We start from the raw sequence: 17,935 nt of genomic DNA, 5'->3' as shown, positions 1-17,935 counted from the left end.
GTCAGAAGCATTACGAAATGCAACTTTAATGTGCGGATTTTTGGCTTGCGCAGTGCGCACTCTGTGTGCGTGTCCAATACAATCGCTTTTCGCGTACACACAGCCAGCCCCAGCCGAGCCAGCCCTGCTGCTGCTACACAACGACTATCACTAGCTCGCTTCGTGTTGTCGCGTTTTTGTATTGAATTACAAATAGCATTGCTCTCGTTAAACAGTCCCGCGAGGGATGGCTGAGCCGTCTACGCTGTAATAAGTGCACTGAGTGAAATCTGTTGTTTTTTTTTCCTATCGTCGCTGTCGTGCTGCAAACGTCGAGGCTTCATCTGAAGAAAGAATTCCGCACGCACCGTTGATATATATATACATTACAAGCACGCGCACACCAGTTTATATTGGGGACTATCCCGTCTCTCCATTGATTTTGCCGAGCTTCATTTCATGTGTGAGTACCTAGTGCAAACTTATCTACTCATAACACTGCAAATTTTTTGTACACTATTTGCCCTCAACGAAATATTCAAGCTATATATGCCTATTGATATTTATGTATTATATATGATTATGAATATTTAGAAATTATGCTTTCGACAATATTAGTTCCCTTAAATGCACAATTAAGTCACAAAGGCTTGCGCTGCAATGCAAAGCCGTGTCCTGTTATTGTTATGATTATCAGTGACTTTTTTTTGTTTTTATTATTATGTTAAAATGAACCCATTTTGCTCAGACAAGATTTTGGTGTCAGTGCACTTTGCACGAAATTTGTAAATTCTTTTACTTTCTCTTATAAACAGCAAAAATTTCGAGCGGAATAACGCACGTATGAACATGATTTTATCATTTTATAGTATTGTCAACATTTCTCTAGTAAATAGAACCCATCTAATTATGAACTTGATCAATAAGGAGCATTTTTAAACAAATGTGTTTATTCCTACATACTTATTTGTCATAAATAGAACTTGCATATACTTGGTGTATGCAGCCATTTTCAACTGTTATGAAAATTTTTGTCCTTTAAAATTTAGGTTTGTAGGGTAAAATCATTAATTATGCATTTCAATCAATACTATTGTTCATTCTTATGGAATTGAATGTTTTACAACTTCTATGTACGTGAAATGTAATCATAATATTACTAAATATTTAGTTAGTAATGTTAGTCACTTTTCTTCTATGCTTGTTCAAATTTAAGTTCAGCCTCATTGATTATCATTGTTTTGCAACCATTGCAGAACTGTATAAAAAAGAAGCATTGATTGCGCTCAAGGTTACAAAGGTGCCTTAATTACCTGATCAAGACAATTAACTGCAATAAGTAAGCAAACAAATTTTCCCAACAGCTATATTTACCTTTTCTGAAACTACATTTAGAAGCCTTTATTGCTCTTTGATATGAAAAATAATGTATGCGAATGTTAGATTTATCACAGACCCTCAGCACATTGGGCATAATTGATTTTGTAATTGAAGTCTTAGTTGTAAGATAAAATTTGTAATAATGAATCGATTGAATTTCATGATATCTTATTTTTATTAGTATAACATTGACCACAGATAGAAACTCAGTCTAAGCATAAGATACATTTTTGCTGCTTCTAAGTATACTCGATTGGGTGTCATTATTAACTTCAAACAAATTAGAATAAAACTGTTCACTTGAGCATATATAAAAGTAGCATAAATTTTTCTTATGCTTATGTTGAGGTTACAATCGTTCAATCTATGAAAGTGACATCACACAAGACCATCACTAGGGTCCATATTCTCAAGGAAATCCAATATAAATTTCCGTTTTTTTTTATATTAATTCTTCTGTCAGCAATGATGTCTAATAGTAACTTGGGCTTATTTTCAACTTTTTGATAACATTCTATATGTTAATGTTTTTTATAATAATTCAAAGTTTCATCTGCATAGATATCTTCAATTTGAATTAGAAATCTGCGTACATTTATCCACCCATAATTGGAAGACTCAAATTAAAATATATTATTATATCAAACTTCATTTTCAAATCTGAATAATTTATACTTACTGAGATAATAATTTCAATGTCTTATTCAATAAATCTACACACAAACAATTCAATAGTACCCGCCACCTAGTTTGATTAAAATTCTGTTTCTAATAATGGTATTCTTATTTATAATTTTGTTTAAATAAAGATTGAAAATTCAAGCTAATTTTTAAATCTGTTTTGGAAGCAAAATTATTTTATTCAAAATGGTTCGACTCTAATTCTTAAATGAGGAGAAAATATAAGTACAACGAAATAGGGTTCACTCATATGCATAATAATATCAGGCTAGCACAGGCAAATCCTCTATTTTGCTGTGTTTACATTTTTTTGACATTTCAGAATTATAGTTAAACCGATTTACTTTTAACATTAAACCCCTTACAACTTTTCTTCGAAGTGTTCATACAATAACAATAATGTTATAGGAAAAATGCTCAATTTCTAGGAAGAAAGTAACCAAGTAACGCAATCTTGATTTTATCAATAAATCTTTTTCATAAATCCTCTTCAAATTGATACCTATTATGATAAATTTACTACAATTTTATATTATGTTTTCTTTACTTTATTTATATATGTTTTATTATGATTTACCTGAAAACTGAAAGAAAATCTTTCTAAGTTTTTATTCAAATGAAAATATCTCCCAAGACTGCAATATAAAGTTTTTAGTAGCCTTAAGAATGAACCCTATCAATTATATATTTCTGGACTTACGATACTATTAAGTTACGAGAAAATTTAAAATAATGTTTTTATTTATATGAATATACTATTTCAAACAAATTTTCATATTAACTCTAATGCTACTATTATTGCAATTACTATTGTTTAAGATATTTACTATTAGATTAGCATAATTATGAGATTTTATTTTATTGATTTATGATCTCTGAATAACAACTTAGAGATCAGATGCCACAAATTTTCTTTTAAAATAATCTATAACAAAAACATTTTCTCCTCTATATGATATTTAGCCTATAATCGAAGGAGCATCTTTTAATACCCAAGGAAATGCTGTAGACTACCAAATTGGTAGCTACAATAATTTGGCAAAATTAAAATGCAAAGTTGGAATCAATGGTCTGTACCGTCTGGTACAGTTTCTACATCTATGCCCCCTCCACCTACAGGATATACCGCACCCGGTACTGATCCTATGGCAACTATGCAAGCTTACATGCAATATTACAACCAACCAGTAAGTATAAATTGTCAATTATATTGAAGCATTACTTAGATCATTTATATAAGCCCATTTGCACTACTAAAAATGATATCATGAAAGTATTGTTTTTGAAATGAATACAAAAATGAAGACATTAAAGTTGAGGAGATATCAAAGCAGTAATAAGCAGTTTTCTGACATATTTTCCAAGTTTTCTACTGAATATGAAGAAGAAATCCCAAAAAATATTTTTGGAAATTCTAATTTTAATCCTGTCATTCTTTTTTTCAAAAGAACTTATTAATTTAACTTATGTCGAGCGATTCATTATGAAATTTGAAAAGATCATGCTAAGCATTTTTTTTACTAAAAATTCAATAGAAATCTCTGAAAACAAGTGCATGAATTTTAATTATTAAATCAGAGTTTTTTATGAATATTAAATTACCATGTTTTTGTAAATACATTACAGAAAATAGTCTTTTTAGACTTATGTAATAAAAATTACTTCATAAAATTACTAGTTGGAAATCATTCAAAGGTGTTGAAATTTGGTTTTATCAAATTTTGATTTATAGTCTTCAAAATTGTATCATTACTATTATCAACAGGCACCAAGTGGTTATACACCAGAACAATGGGCTGCAGCTCAACAGCAAAATTGGGCTCAATGGCAGCAGTGGCAACAACAGTATCAGCAATGGCAAGCACAGTATGGAGAAAAAGTAAGACTCACTCTTATTAACAAGTGTTACTTTTAAAAACTGTACTTAATTACTGGACAATTTTTTTTTTTTAGTACCAAGAAACAATGAAACAATATGGGCAACAACCGCCACCTCTACCTGCGAGTACTTCTCAACCTCCTCCTCCTCCTCCCAAAGAAGAAAAACCTCCACTGCCACCAACTTCATCATATGGATACAATACAAGTGTTCCCCCAGTGAGTAAAATTTGGTCCTTCAATTATAGTACTATTGATTATTTGAAAATAAAACAAAAATGTTTATTACCTTCAATAATTATTAATTGGCTCTATTGACATTCGTTTGTTGAAATTTTAGCCTCCACCTACTGGTTCAAAAAGATCAGCAAGCTCAGAAGTAGAAAGTGAAGCTGCCAAAAAATTAAAAGAGACTGACCAAGAACTTAGCGAAGCAGAAAAAACATTTGATGCTCAGTTTAAGCAATGGGAAGAAAAGTTCAATACTTGGAAGCTTCAAAATGCTAATCACCCAGATAAGGTAAATTATATTTTTATAGCTTTTAATAAACAGTATTGTAATTACATTTGATCTTTGTATGTAAAGGAATTTTATTACCTCAAAATTATTATTTTTATAGACTCAATACAAGCAATATGAAGCCAAATGGACATCATGGCGAGAAAAATTGATTGAACGTCGTGAACAAATGCGTCGTAAACGTGAAAGAATTGCTGCAGCTGCAAAAGCAGAAGCTGAAAAAAAAGATATCACTGGTGGTGATAAGATAATGAATCTTCTTTCTAATACAGAAAATCAAGGATTGATTAATAATCTCTTAGGAATAGGCAAAACTTTAGGACTCACTTCAAAAGCTGAAACATCAGGTTCATCTGTAACATCAATGACTGGGATTGCTTCATCAATGCCAGTACAAACACCAACTATGGCTCAACAATCTGTTTCAATGACACCTATGATGCAACCAGATATGTCTCAAGCTTGGGCACAATGGAATCAGTATAATCCAGTTATGAGTACTGGTATGCCCATGACTCCATACACGATGACACCAACTCCAATGCAAATGCCAACTACGGCAATTCCTCCTCCAACAGCAGCACCCAACTTTTCTCAACCGCCTCCAGGATTTCAAACTCCCAATTTTTCTCAACCCCCTCCTGTATTTACACAACCACCACCAATTGTCAACACAAATGTACCTCCACCTAATTTACAAACGAATGATTCTGGATCTAGTAGCAAAGACCAGAAGAATTTAAATCAGAATAATCAGTTTCAAAGACCTCCTCCGTCTAATAAAAATGATAATTTGCCAGGAAATAGAAATATGAGAAATTTGAATCAACAAAATAATAGATCCGACGGAACAGATGAAAATACAAATTTTAATAAACAAGATAATTTCAACACTGCTCGAAATAATCAAAACTACAATAGCAACAGTGATAACAGTAATAACAATTTTAATGATAATCGTAATATTCCACCGGAAGTCAGAAGTCTTATGGAAAGAAGAAAAGCGGCAGGTGATGTTTTCAAACCTAGCAGCACCAATTTTAGTGAACCAAATGTCGGTTCATTAAGAGATAATTTTTCAAGATTTGCCAAAAATGACAATTTCAGTAATAGATTTGGGAGCAACAACTCTCAAAATTCACAAGATGATGATCAAAACGATATGTTCGATGACAATAATGATCAACAAAGCTTTGATAACAATTTCGGTAATCGAGGTGCTAACAACTTCAATAATAGAGGACCTAACAATTTTGGAAACCAAGGTCCTAATAATTTTGGTAGTCGTGGTCCAAATAATTTTGGAAATCGAGGATCTGACAATTTTAATAATCAAGGCCCGAATAATTTTGGCAATCGTGGTCCGAGTAACTTAGGAAACAGAGGTTCAGATAATTTTAATAATCAAGGTCCAAATAATTTCGGTAACCGTGGTCAAAATAACTTTGGCAATAGAAATTCTGATAACTTTTCAAATCAAGGTCAAGGAAATTTTGATTGTCAAGGTCCAAACAACTTCCGCAATCAAGGTCCGAATAACTTTGGAAATAATGGACCCAATAATTTCGGTAACCGTGGCCCTAACAATTTTGGTAATCAAGGTTCAGGTAATTTTGGAAATAGGGGATCCGATAATTTCGGCAACAGAGGTTCCGATAACTTTGGTAATAGGCGTCAAGGGGGTTTCAATAATCAAGGGCTGAATAATTTTAACAACCAAGGAGGGGACAACTTTAATAATCAAGGTCCAAACAATTTTGGCAACAACTTTGGAAACCGCGGACCAAATGATTTTGGAAGCAGAGGTCCCGGAAACTTTGGCAACAGAGGATCAGATAATTTTGGCAATAGAGGATCTAATACTAATCGTGGATTTGACGATGCTGTCAGAGGTTTTAATGAATTTGAAAATCAAGAGTCGAACCAGTTTGATGGGGAAAGAAATTATGAACAAGAAAATTTTTCTGAAAATAAAAACTTGGCAGATGAAAAATCACAGGAAGATGAAAAAGAACAAGTTGAAAAGAAAGATAGCGCCTTAGAAAATCAGTCAATGAAAGAAGGTACCAGTGCTAGCAGTCTTGGAAACTTTAAATTACCTGGGCATGATCAGTTTTCTGATTGGATTGATTCTAAAAATAATCAATCAGAAAAGTTGTCTGCTCAAGAAAGTAAAAACGAAGAAGAAACAAAAAATAAAAAAGATAGTCAACAAAAAGTTGGTGAAACTTTTGAATCAACCGAAGTAACTAATAAAAATGAAACAATTAATCAAGCAGGATTACCTGTGGATCCAAAAGAGGATAATTTTACTAATGATGTGTTTTGTGATAATACATCTTTGAATCAGCAAGGAAGTTTCAATCAATATCAAGGCAGATCCCATCAAACGCAGCCTGGTCCATCAAAGAACATACCTTCACTTCTGAGTTTAAAAATTACACCTCCACCATTGATCAAAAAACCAGACGCCAGTATGCCTGACAATGTTCGTTTTGGCGAAGATAATAATTTCAAAAACCAGGAAAATTTTGGTTTTCCTAAACAGCCATTTGATTCATTCCGATCATTCGATTCAATGTCTAGTAATGCAATGGATATTGGCCTCAGTCAACAAGATAAGAAAAATCGTAAAGAAGGTGAATGTGATGTGAACAAGCCTGCATTTGAACCATTTAATATTCGCAAGACTCCTTTTGAGAACTTTGGTGATTCTTTTAATCAACAAGGAAGTCCATTCAATAGACCAGATGATGCTTTTGATAGACCTGGAGGTCCTTTTGGATTATTCGACAAGCCAAGTGATCCATTTGATCAAAGACCATTTGATAAACCAATGAGTTTATTGGGAGCTCCTCCAATAAACTTGATGGATAAACCATTTGATAAGCCTATTGGCTTAATGGACAAACCATTTGAAAAACCAATTGGTTTGATGGATAAGCCATTTGAAAAACCAATGAATTTAATGGATAAACCTTTTGTAGATAAACCACTTGGTCCTCATGAAAGAACAATAGACTTATTTGACAAACCAGCTAGTTTAAATTCTCCATGTCTTTTCGATCGACCGATAAATCAACCTGAAAGATTCCAAAATAGGCCAGTAGGCCTGTTTGACAGACCACATGGACTTTTCGATAAATCAGGAGATACTTTTGACAAAACCATAGGCTCTTCTGAAAGATCACAACCTCTACCACTCATAGATGATGGTTTCTGTGTTGGTAAACAATTTAATTATAACCATGGGGGTATAGCTCAAGATACGCCAAAAGAATTTTCAGGCCCTGCAAAAGTTATCAATTATGCACATAAGAAAAGGCATTCTGAAGTTTATGAATTTAAAGAACCTGTTCATGTTTATGACTATTGTCATGGAAAGACCAAACCTTTCATTCACCATCCTATTCAAGATTTTAAAAATTGGGAAGAAAATGACCACAATTTGAGAATATTTAATGACCAAATGGTTGAGAGAACACAAAAATTAGGAAAAACTTGGATGGCTTGTTTACCTGGCCCAAGAAAATATGCAGCTAAGGAAAAACGTGAAAGAGACCGCGATGATCGCCGAAGAGATAGGGAAGATCGTCGTGATAGGGATAGAGATGAACGTCCAAATGATCGACTCCGGGAACGCGAGAAAGATCGAAATCGTGAAAAAGATAGATATCGAGACAATGATCGCTATGAACGGGGCAGAGACAGGGATCGCGAGGATCGTTACAGAAATTCTGAACGGGATAAAGACAAAAGTCGCGAAGGTGAGCGACACAAGGACCGTGATGACAGATTCAAGGATCGAGATGAACGCTTCAGCAGGGATGATCATCGTCACAAAGATCGAAGTCATGATAAAGACCGAGACGATAGACACAAAGATAGACATGAAAAAGATCGAGATGATCGAACCAAAGAAAAATCAGATAAAGATCGCAGCTCCCGCGACAAGAGTTCTGATAAAGATCTCCGAAATAAGCTTGATAAGAGTGAAAGTAAAGAAAGCAAAGAAAACAAAGAAGGAGAAGAAGTAATGATAGAAAATATAAATAGTCCAGGTAAATTCACCAATTGTTTTGTAAGGAAATCGAAATTTTATGCTAAAAACCTCGAAGTTGTCGATGAAATTGAATAAATGTTCATGTTATTGCTCTTTTTGTGTCGTAACTTGAATATTTTTTCATGTGTTCTCGGGAACTTTGCAGGAACATTATTAAAATTTTTGATTGTAATTAAATAATTTAATTAGTGGCTGAAAGAGTAGTTGTGTGAAAAAATTATATTATTTTATCACTGGTTTACTACGTGTGCACAAGACACACGTTATAATTGAGTGTGTACTTTTTATCCACTTTCATGAATTTACAATGTTAAAATGCATTTTCAAATATGTTGCAGAGATATGTAGCTTTCACAATAAGAAATTTAAATTAAGTAAACTTTATCATTTTTTTTCAACAGAGATAATTACAGAACAAGAAGACAGTGGCACTAAAATCAATGATCATGAAAAGGGTGACGACAGGTAACATAAAAATAACACTGTAACTATCGCGTTTTGCAAAATTTTCACCTCGGATAAGAAATTAAGGTTCAGTTTACGAATGAACCTGTTTCCCAACTTTAAATTCAACTACAAAAAATCCCAAAAATAAAAAGTTTTTATTAACTTACAATTATAAATTATCCATGTAGGACAAAATGAAAGAACAATTTTTCCCCGATACTTTTTCACCTTAAAAAATTGACCCAAAGAAATGTTATGGAAGAACGAGCTGGCAGGATGTTATACCATTATTACTCTGATACACACTTTCTACTCTATACACTTATTCCCTTGAATGTGTCTTATAAAAAGAAAAAATAGGAAACACCTGGGCCCTATTTTTCAAATTATTTTATCTCATTTATGAATGAATGAAAAATCTATATAAGAAGCCTGATCTCCCGTTATTATATTTTACAGATGCGAGTTTTTTAAAAAAGTTTGACTATTCATTATACTGTGAGCAATGACTCAAAGCAGACAATGAAGAGTTGATCTATTCATAGTTTTTAATAGATCTATCCACCAATAATTGATTTTTACTATCTTTCAATTTTTGTATTCAGTTTTTGGATGTTCGCTAACTTGATTGACTTGTGACCCATCGACAAAATTTAGTTACCCTCTTAATAAGTTACTTTTAAAAGTATATAAATTACACCGAACCTTTTAAAATTTGAGTGTTCAGCTGCGAAATATGATTGTGCACTTCATATGTTTTATTTCCATTTTATTAAGATGTTTCGCATTACTTTTTACCCGCAAAAGCACGAACAAATCTTATATTTTTTATTTGCTTTATCTATTTTGACCATCCCATAAATCGCCGTAAAGGCTATTAAGAAAAATTTAATAGTGCATTCAATAATTTATCACTAAATTTTTAGCAAAATATGGAGTAATATTTACCTTGCATAAATTTTTGGTCAATGGAACTTTATTTGCTAAAAAATTAGATGAAAATTATCTGAAGTTTTTCAGATTATTAAATTTATCTGAATAACCTTCCAAATTTTCTTGAAAGTGAAAATGCGTATTCAATACTAAGATTTGTTAAATTAATAATTACAAGATCAATTGAAAGTGGACAGTTATTGTCTAAGTGCGATGGTAATAACCTTTTATTTAGAAAGCATGGAATATCCAACATGTGGTATCTAAAACTCCCTACTACATTTAAATTATTTATCAATCGAACTTGACCAGTTGAAAAGTTTATGAAAAATTAAAATTTTTGTGGTACAAAAAAAACTTATTGAAATTTCCCGTTTACTTAAAAAAATGCTTATTTCGCCATCGAAGGAACCTGTGTAGGACATAAGTGTTTGTCAAAAGATGAATTTTCTTGACCTCCTAAAAATACATATGAACATTATGACAAATAAATTAAGTGTTTGTTAGGAGTAATATATTTTGCCCAAAAAATGATATCTGGATCCGTGATCAGGACTAGAAGTTAGTACAACTCATAGACTTTTTTATATGTGTACATATTATTTCAAATTTTTATGTTTTATTATATTTGAATGAACATTTTGCGGGGGGAAACACTTACAATTTCATTAAAGGTACACTACTTATGCCTTGATTCTGTCCTGTGGAGGGCTGGAATTTTCTAAGCTTATACTTTTTCCATCACTCTGTTTTATCGGATAGAAGAAATGCATGGGGAGAGTTCAACAAAATCAGGGTATAAATAAGCAATTTTGAATACACTTTCTGATATTTTTATCATTTTTTTTTTATTAATATTCTTGAAAGTTATTGTCGCCCTTTAAGTGACAGATAGCTTTTTACGCGTATATTGTGTGTAGCTAATGTGTTACGCATATATGGTGTGCAGATAATGTGTTTCGAAATGTTGGTATTTATTTATCGTGGTATTAAATCCCCTTTAAATACATGCATTAATAAAAATTTAAAATATTTCAATCCGAGCGAATTCAAATGACCAAAAATGCTTTCGATTAATCATGTTACTCTGATTGGTTAAAATCAGTTTTCGATGTAGGGAATCATTAAATAATTGAATAAATTTTATTAAAAGGGCTCTTCACACAGATGGTGTCATTTAAGCATATCGTACGATCATTTTTAATTGTCACTTTACAATAGTTAATCTTTTCATATTTAATTTAAATGTTTTTTAAAAAATCAAAGATTTTTATGAAATTTTCGAACCACTACTTTTAACAAAAAATAACTTATATTCATATAAAACATAACTCATTTTTACTCGAAAACTACTGAATTTAGAGAAAAAGTGCAAAAAACCAAAGTTTGAAAAGGAGTTCAAAAATTCCCTGAGATACTTTGATAGTCGTGATCACCCCTGATGATATTTACTAGCGAATTACCTCGCTCGCTCACGCTCGCTCGGTATAGTCAGGGTTTTGTAAGCATTTTTGAGAAAGCAAGAAACATAAAATAGGTTTCCACAAGGTATATACCACGTATATAGAATAGGGTGGTCCTTATTTCCCAAAGTGCTCCGATCCTCGCTCCTACCCCTCAAAAAGTTAGTTTAGGACCACAAATGAAGAAACCCGTCGTCATAACTCCCAATAGTAGTCGCTAAACCCTCCCCGTTTTCACAAAACCGTTTTTTCCCCATATAACCATTTTATGCTCAATATTGTACTATTAAAACGTAATACAACTATTCTCAATTTTGTAGGATAGTTTTATGCGTTTTATATTGAAGAAACTTTACCCTTTTACCGTTTAAGATTCTAAAAAAAATTCGTTTACACGAATATAACGTTCGAATTTAGGAAAAAAGGCGAAAAATGAGCATTTATAGCACTGCGTGGCATAAGTTCACATCTATGGCACGCTTTTCGGTGGCATAAGTCGCACATTCTGGCACCGCTGCGTTCGCATCACACTCGCATACGCTCGTGCGCTAACCTCACTTCGCGCTACCAGAAAGTGCGACTTATGCATCGGAAAAGGGGGCATAAATGTGAACTTTGCACAGTACTATAAAACGTTGTTCGATACTCGGGCCATAGGGGACACTTTTCGGCCCAGCTATTAGGACCCTCGCTGCGCTCGGGCCCTAAACTACGCCGTGCCAAAAAGTGTTACTTATGGCACTTGTATCGAAAATTACTATTTCTTGAGTTTTTCGGTTTCATGAGCAAATATCGAATTTTGTTGCTTAACCAAACTACATTCATCACATTAAACTTTAAGACTTTTATTTGTTTTCCTAATGATGACTGAGAGTTTTCGAGACCTAAGATTTAACGTTTTGAATGAAAAAAAAACAATATCGTTCAATTTGAACGTTTTTTATTTCAAATTTATTAGTCATTTAAATGAGATTTCTATTTTTTTACAAAACATTTCTTATTAAATATTTGATGTTTCGTTAGAGACTTTAAAAATTAATACAAACGCTTGAAAAGTCAGAAAAATAAAGTTATTTTTAAACCCATTAAGTCCTAAGACGAAGTTTTTTCAACACTTTATTAGGTCAGTGTATTTTTCGTGAAAATGGGGTCAAAAAAATATGTGAGTAACTAATTGTAATATAAAATTTAATACCTTTTCAAAATCTGATCAGATTTTCGAAGAAATGATCATGTCTAAGTTAAACTTGATTTTATCCAAAAAAACGTGATTTCAAGAATAGTATATTTCTCAACGGGTGCACATTTGGTTTTTTAGCAAAACGAGGGATTATAGCACGAGCCGAAGGCGAGTGCTGTAACGAGTTTTGTTAAAAAACCATATCTGCACCAGTTTGAGATACTATTTTTTCCTACGAGAGCCTAAAATTAGCGGCAAAGTTGCGTATTTTAGGTTAGAGTGTGGAAAAATTTTTTTTTCATTTTTCGAGTTTCCAAATGAAAACCACTTCAAATCTCAGGGGTTTTGTACACATATCGCGTCCTTGATATCTAAACTAAAAGTTAGAAGGGTTCCGATTAAAAAAATTAATGTTTAAACACAATAAATGGTGGTCGAACACGAAAAAATAAACGAAAACTTCTAGAATTTTTCTCAAAAACAAAGGATTTGAGAGAAAAGAGTATTTTCCAACTTTATTGACTTCAATCTAAACCCCGCAAACTTTTAGTTTAGGTATAGAGGACGCGATATTTGCACGAAACCTCTTAAATTTCAAATGGTTTCATTTGAAAATTCAAAAATGAAATTTTTTTTTAAATTATACTTTAAAATCAAGTTTAACTTTTGATATGATCGTTTTTTCGAAAATCTGAGATCAGATTCTAAAAGGGTATCAATTTTACAATACAATTAGTTACTCGCATGTTTTTATGACCCCATTTTCACGAAAAATACAGTGACCTAGTAAAGTGTTGAAAAACGGTCCCTTGGGACTTAATGAACTTAAACAATTATTAAAAAACTTGAAAAAGGGGTCCTGTTTCACAGAACATACGATAGAGGTTCATTTTGACTTTAAAATAAAATTATATAGTCTCGTTGTTAGCGGACTAGGTTTTTTTGTTTTTTTTTTCATTCAAAACGTTAAATCTCAGGTCTCGAAAACTCTCAGTCATCATTAGGAAAACAAATAAAAGTCGTAAAGTTTAATGTGATGAATGTAGTTTGGTTAAGCAACAAAATTCGATATTTGCTCATGAAATCGAAAAACTCAAGAAAATGCTCATTTTTCGTCTTTTTTCCTAAATTCGAACGTTATATTCGTGTAAACGAATTTTTTTTTAGAATCTTAAACGGTAAAAGGGTAAAGTTTCTTCAATATAAAACGCATAAAACTATCCTACAAAATTGAGAATAGTTGTATTACGTTTTAATAGTACAATATTGAGCATAAAATGGTTATATGGGAAAAAAACGGTTTTGTGAAAACGGGGAGGGTTTAGCGACTACTATTGGGAGTTATGACGACGGGTTTCTTCATTTGTGGTCCTAAACTAACTTTTTGAGGGGTAGGAGCGAGGATCGGAGCACATTGGGAAATAAGGACCACCCTAATATAGAATGTATAATATACATTGTATATACCTTGTATTTACAAGACATGTACCAGATATATATATATATATATAATAGGTATATTTATTATATATATACCTTGTAAATATATAATAAATTTTTTTTTTTTAGTCATCGTTTTTCCAGATTTTTCGGGGAGGCCAGAACTTTTAGCGCGAGACTCATTCAACGCGTAATATATAGATATCGTGATTCCCTAACGGTAACATGGTGAAAAAAAAATCAAAAACTTGATTTTTTGCAAAAAATTTGACGTTTTTTTTCGTATAAGTAGTCATAACTTTTTTATTACGCAAAGAATCGAAATTTTGAGCTCAGTTTCTGAAAGGACATTAAATTTTACATCGAAATAGGTCCATACGAATCTTTTTGGAGGCCTCAAACTACAAAAAAAATCGCTGCGAAAACCAACAAAAAAATCGAGCATTTTGGTCGTTAATGGGCTAAGTAAACATGAAAATTTTGGAACACATTTTTCTAATATTTAAACTTAATATTTTTATGAAAAACTATGCTAATGTAGAGAAAACCACAAAATTAAGACAAATGAACATTCATGTAGTTTTTAAGAAAAATATTGAGTAAATATCTCATAATATGTGTTAGAAATATACATTTTAGCTTAACTTCTTGAAAACTTTCATTTTGGTATTTGTGTAGGGCTAACTATTTTAAAATTTCATTTGAAAATGTTGGGTCTATCTCAATATCGTGTATTGGGTACAGACCTAATTTTATGATAGGAATGTATATTGTGCGTAAAACCTCATTTTATTAATGAAGTATAATAGAAAAAAGTTGCCATCGGTATTTAGTAAACAAACTTCCCACCTTGATAACATCAATGGTTATAATCGACCCCTGCCAGCTTCGAACAAATCCAACAGTATGTTTAATCGTCTTTCTTAGCATTTCTATGTTTTCAAAAAATATTATTGTACTGAAAAACAGCATCCATAGCTTTTATTATATTATAACTAATTTTTTGAATATTTACTCGCCTTATTTAAAAAAAATTCTATTATAATCTAAATTATGAATTTAGAATTTTCATAAAACTTTTTAATTCTAGTCTTGCAGAGATTAAAGAAAAGGAAAACGATCAAGATGTGTCACCAAAAATCATGGAATTACCAAAAACAAATATTACAATGGTTAATGATATTCTGGCACCTCCAAGTAGGATGACCAGACCTCCAAAAATAGCCATAATTCTCAGAGGCCCACCGGGTAGTGGTAAATCTTACGTGGCTAAATTAATTAAGGTACCGTAAAAAAATAATTAGCGTAAAAATAATTTTACTAATCTTATATAAAATTCATCATAAAAATTGTTTTTGTAGGATAAAGAAGTTGCCGAAGGAGGCTCTGCTCCAAGAATACTGAGTATTGACGACTATTTCCTTGTTGAAAAAGATGATTCATCTGGTGATGAAAAGAAAGATGGCATTGATGTAAGTAAATTAATTTAGAGTTATTATGAATAATAATTATATTGATAAATAATGTAATGTTATTTTAGGAAATGGAATATAAGTATGAAGAAGCTATGGAACCAGAATATGTGAATCATCTTAACAAAGCATTTAAAAAAAATGTCACAGATGGCTATTTCAATTTTATTATCTTGGATAGTATCAATGAAAAAATATCTGATTATGAAGAATTGTGGAGTTTCGCTAAAACAAAAGGATTCAAAGTTTACGTTTGCGAAATGGAAATGGATATACAAATTTGCCTGAAACGAAATATTCACAATCGATCAGAAGATGAAGTCAATAGAATTGTTGATTACTTTGAACCAACGCCTAGTCATCATCACAAATTAGACATTACTTCGTTACTACAAGAACATACTATTGAAGACGTATGTAGTATAGTATTTACTTTAAAATCGAAAGAATGATTCTCGATAAAAAAATATCATTTTATTTAATCTTATTTGCAGGTTGAAATGGAGGATGTTCAAGAAAATTCACCTAAAGGAGATAACGATCAGGACCAAGAGCCTTCGTCTTCTAAGGATGATGAGAAAGAGGACGATGCCACGGAGGAAGAGGTACAATTTTCATTTTTATTTTACACTTAAAATGTTATTGAAAAATGTTATTCTTCACAATGAAAAAATTGCATTCTTCATACTTTAGGGAGTCAGCAAATGGGAGAAAATGGAAACTGAAGATAAACTTGACAGATTAGATGGTTTGACTAAAAAACATGATGCCAAACCTACAATGGAAGAATTTTTACAAGTTCCTGATTATTATGATACAGAAGATACCTCAGGTAAAAAGCGCGTAAGTATATTTAATTGAGTAAATTTTCAGTCTTGATACTGTCTAAATACATATCATATTTTAAATCATTGCAAACTTAACCTTTACGCTTTAATTCTGCAGGTAAAATGGGCGGATCTTGAAGAACGAAAGCAGCAAGACAAAATGCGAGCCGTTGGTTTCGTTATTGGCCAAACTAATTGGGATCGTATGATGGACCCTACTGGCGGTAGCAGCGCATTAACACAAACGAAGTACATATGATCCAGGTTAAATTAAAATTTTATCAAGTGATTTATAAATTATATATTAATTAAGATATAACGAAAACTTAATTAAGCTTTTTACAACAAGTGAGAAGAGTGTGTTGTTGCCATATTGATTCTCCCACTTTGTAATTTGAAAAATATGTACTAAAGATCCTATGATAAAACAAAGGAATTTTTTACAAAAAAGATACCCTTAATAATGAAATAATGAGGGTAGTGTACATTTTTAAGACACTAATGGTTTCTTTAAAACCATTTTTGTTTGTACTATACTGGGTGCATCTTCTGACTAAGATACAAGTTTGATTTTATGTATACATTTTTTTACTTGATACAGTACTAAAATATTATGTTTAGTTATTGTATTTTAAACATTTAAGTAGTTTGCGTATATAAAGCAATATTTATATTAGTATAATTCCCATTCAAAGTTATTTGTACCTTGAGATTTTTTTACAAGGTATTTAATTTGAGTGTAAATACCAACTTCATTATTTATAATGAAAAAATTAAATAAATTTCTGTAGTCGTTGCTTGATTGTATGTCCTTGAAATATTTTTTCTTCGAATTTACATTATCTTGTCCCGAAATATTATCATTTTTTACTGATATTGTTAAAAATTAAGGCTTATTATAAATAGTTATTTGTAAATTAATACTGGAAAAAATAAATAAAAACACCTCATTTGTATTATTAATGTGTGTGGTTCATGAAATTCGATTGTTTACTATTTATAATTCTCAACCTTTTTATGTTTTTGTTGAAGAACAACATTTTAACCAGCTTTTCTTCAAAAATTAATATTTTTCCGATTATCAGAATATCTGTTATTCTACGTAAAACACTAAACATTCATATTTTTAGTGAATAGAAACTTAATAGAAAATATTTTTGTAAGTTCAATTCAACTTTTCAATTATAAGTATTCGCACAGCTTTTTGCTTAAAAAAATGGGTAAAATAACTCTCATTACATAATTTTGTTCCTGGCAAGTTATTGCCTATATTTGACTAACTAGGAGTCAACAAAAAATGGAATAAATAATATTAAATTTTACTTGGTTTTAATTCAATTATGATTATTCAGGAAAGTACAATAAAGCTGATAGTTAATGTACTTAATAACTTAAATCAAAATAGTTTAAAAAACTCACAAGTTTAACAATATAAATTTATATATGATTACCATTAGTTGTAAATCAGAGATAGTAAGAGAGTCCCTTTCATTTCTTAATTTAATTCTTCATTGTGAGCATTGTCGAAACTAAACAGTTATAATATGTTTGTCATAAAAGCGACGTAAAATAGCTTATTTTCAATTAGAAGTTATGGTATACATGTTAATTTTAGGTCATATTATGTTATATAAACGAAGTAACAGGGGCAATGGGGTACCAAGACTAGGTT

At 31.4% G+C, this 17,935-nt stretch overlaps 1 protein-coding gene across 2 annotated transcripts; it reads left to right on the top strand.

The window, feature by feature from the left end:
• The first annotated feature begins 51 nt into the window (after positions 1-51).
• LOC106648980 lies at positions 52-17,150 on the top strand. Of its 2 annotated transcripts, none has more exons than XM_023457712.1 (13): positions 52-442; positions 3,004-3,227; positions 3,806-3,919; positions 3,994-4,137; positions 4,259-4,438; positions 4,539-8,499; positions 8,903-8,966; positions 15,055-15,247; positions 15,326-15,436; positions 15,505-15,849; positions 15,931-16,041; positions 16,130-16,268; positions 16,382-16,502. In XM_023457712.1, exons 2-13 carry the CDS (start codon positions 3,090-3,092, stop codon positions 16,399-16,401), a joined length of 5,520 nt encoding a protein of 1,839 aa, XP_023313480.1. In that variant the 5' UTR covers positions 52-442; positions 3,004-3,089; the 3' UTR covers positions 16,402-16,502. The 2 variants fall into 2 exon arrangements, with proteins under 2 accessions (XP_023313480.1, XP_014221707.1); XM_014366221.2 differs by having other exon boundaries at positions 53-442; positions 16,130-16,279; positions 16,382-17,150.
• Positions 17,151-17,935: the final 785 nt, after the last annotated feature.

This window comes from Trichogramma pretiosum, unplaced genomic scaffold, assembly GCF_000599845.2.
Source record: "Trichogramma pretiosum strain Unisexual culture from Peru unplaced genomic scaffold, Tpre_2.0 scaffold22, whole genome shotgun sequence".
NCBI classification, from domain to species: domain Eukaryota; kingdom Metazoa; phylum Arthropoda; class Insecta; order Hymenoptera; family Trichogrammatidae; genus Trichogramma; species Trichogramma pretiosum.
The sequence above is the reverse complement of the archived record's forward strand: the minus strand, read 5'-3'. Positions and strand labels throughout refer to the sequence as shown.

Bases quoted from the DNA above. Each gene is read 5' to 3' on its own strand.
- LOC106648980 (XM_014366221.2), top strand. From the start codon at position 3,090: ATGCAAAGTTGGAATCAATGGTCTGTACCGTCTGGTACAGTTTCTACA. The intron at 3,920-3,993 runs GTAAGACTCACT...TTTTTTTTTTAG, and splicing joins AAGCACAGTATGGAGAAAAA to TACCAAGAAACAATGAAACA. The intron at 4,439-4,538 runs GTAAATTATATT...TTATTTTTATAG, and splicing joins ATGCTAATCACCCAGATAAG to ACTCAATACAAGCAATATGA.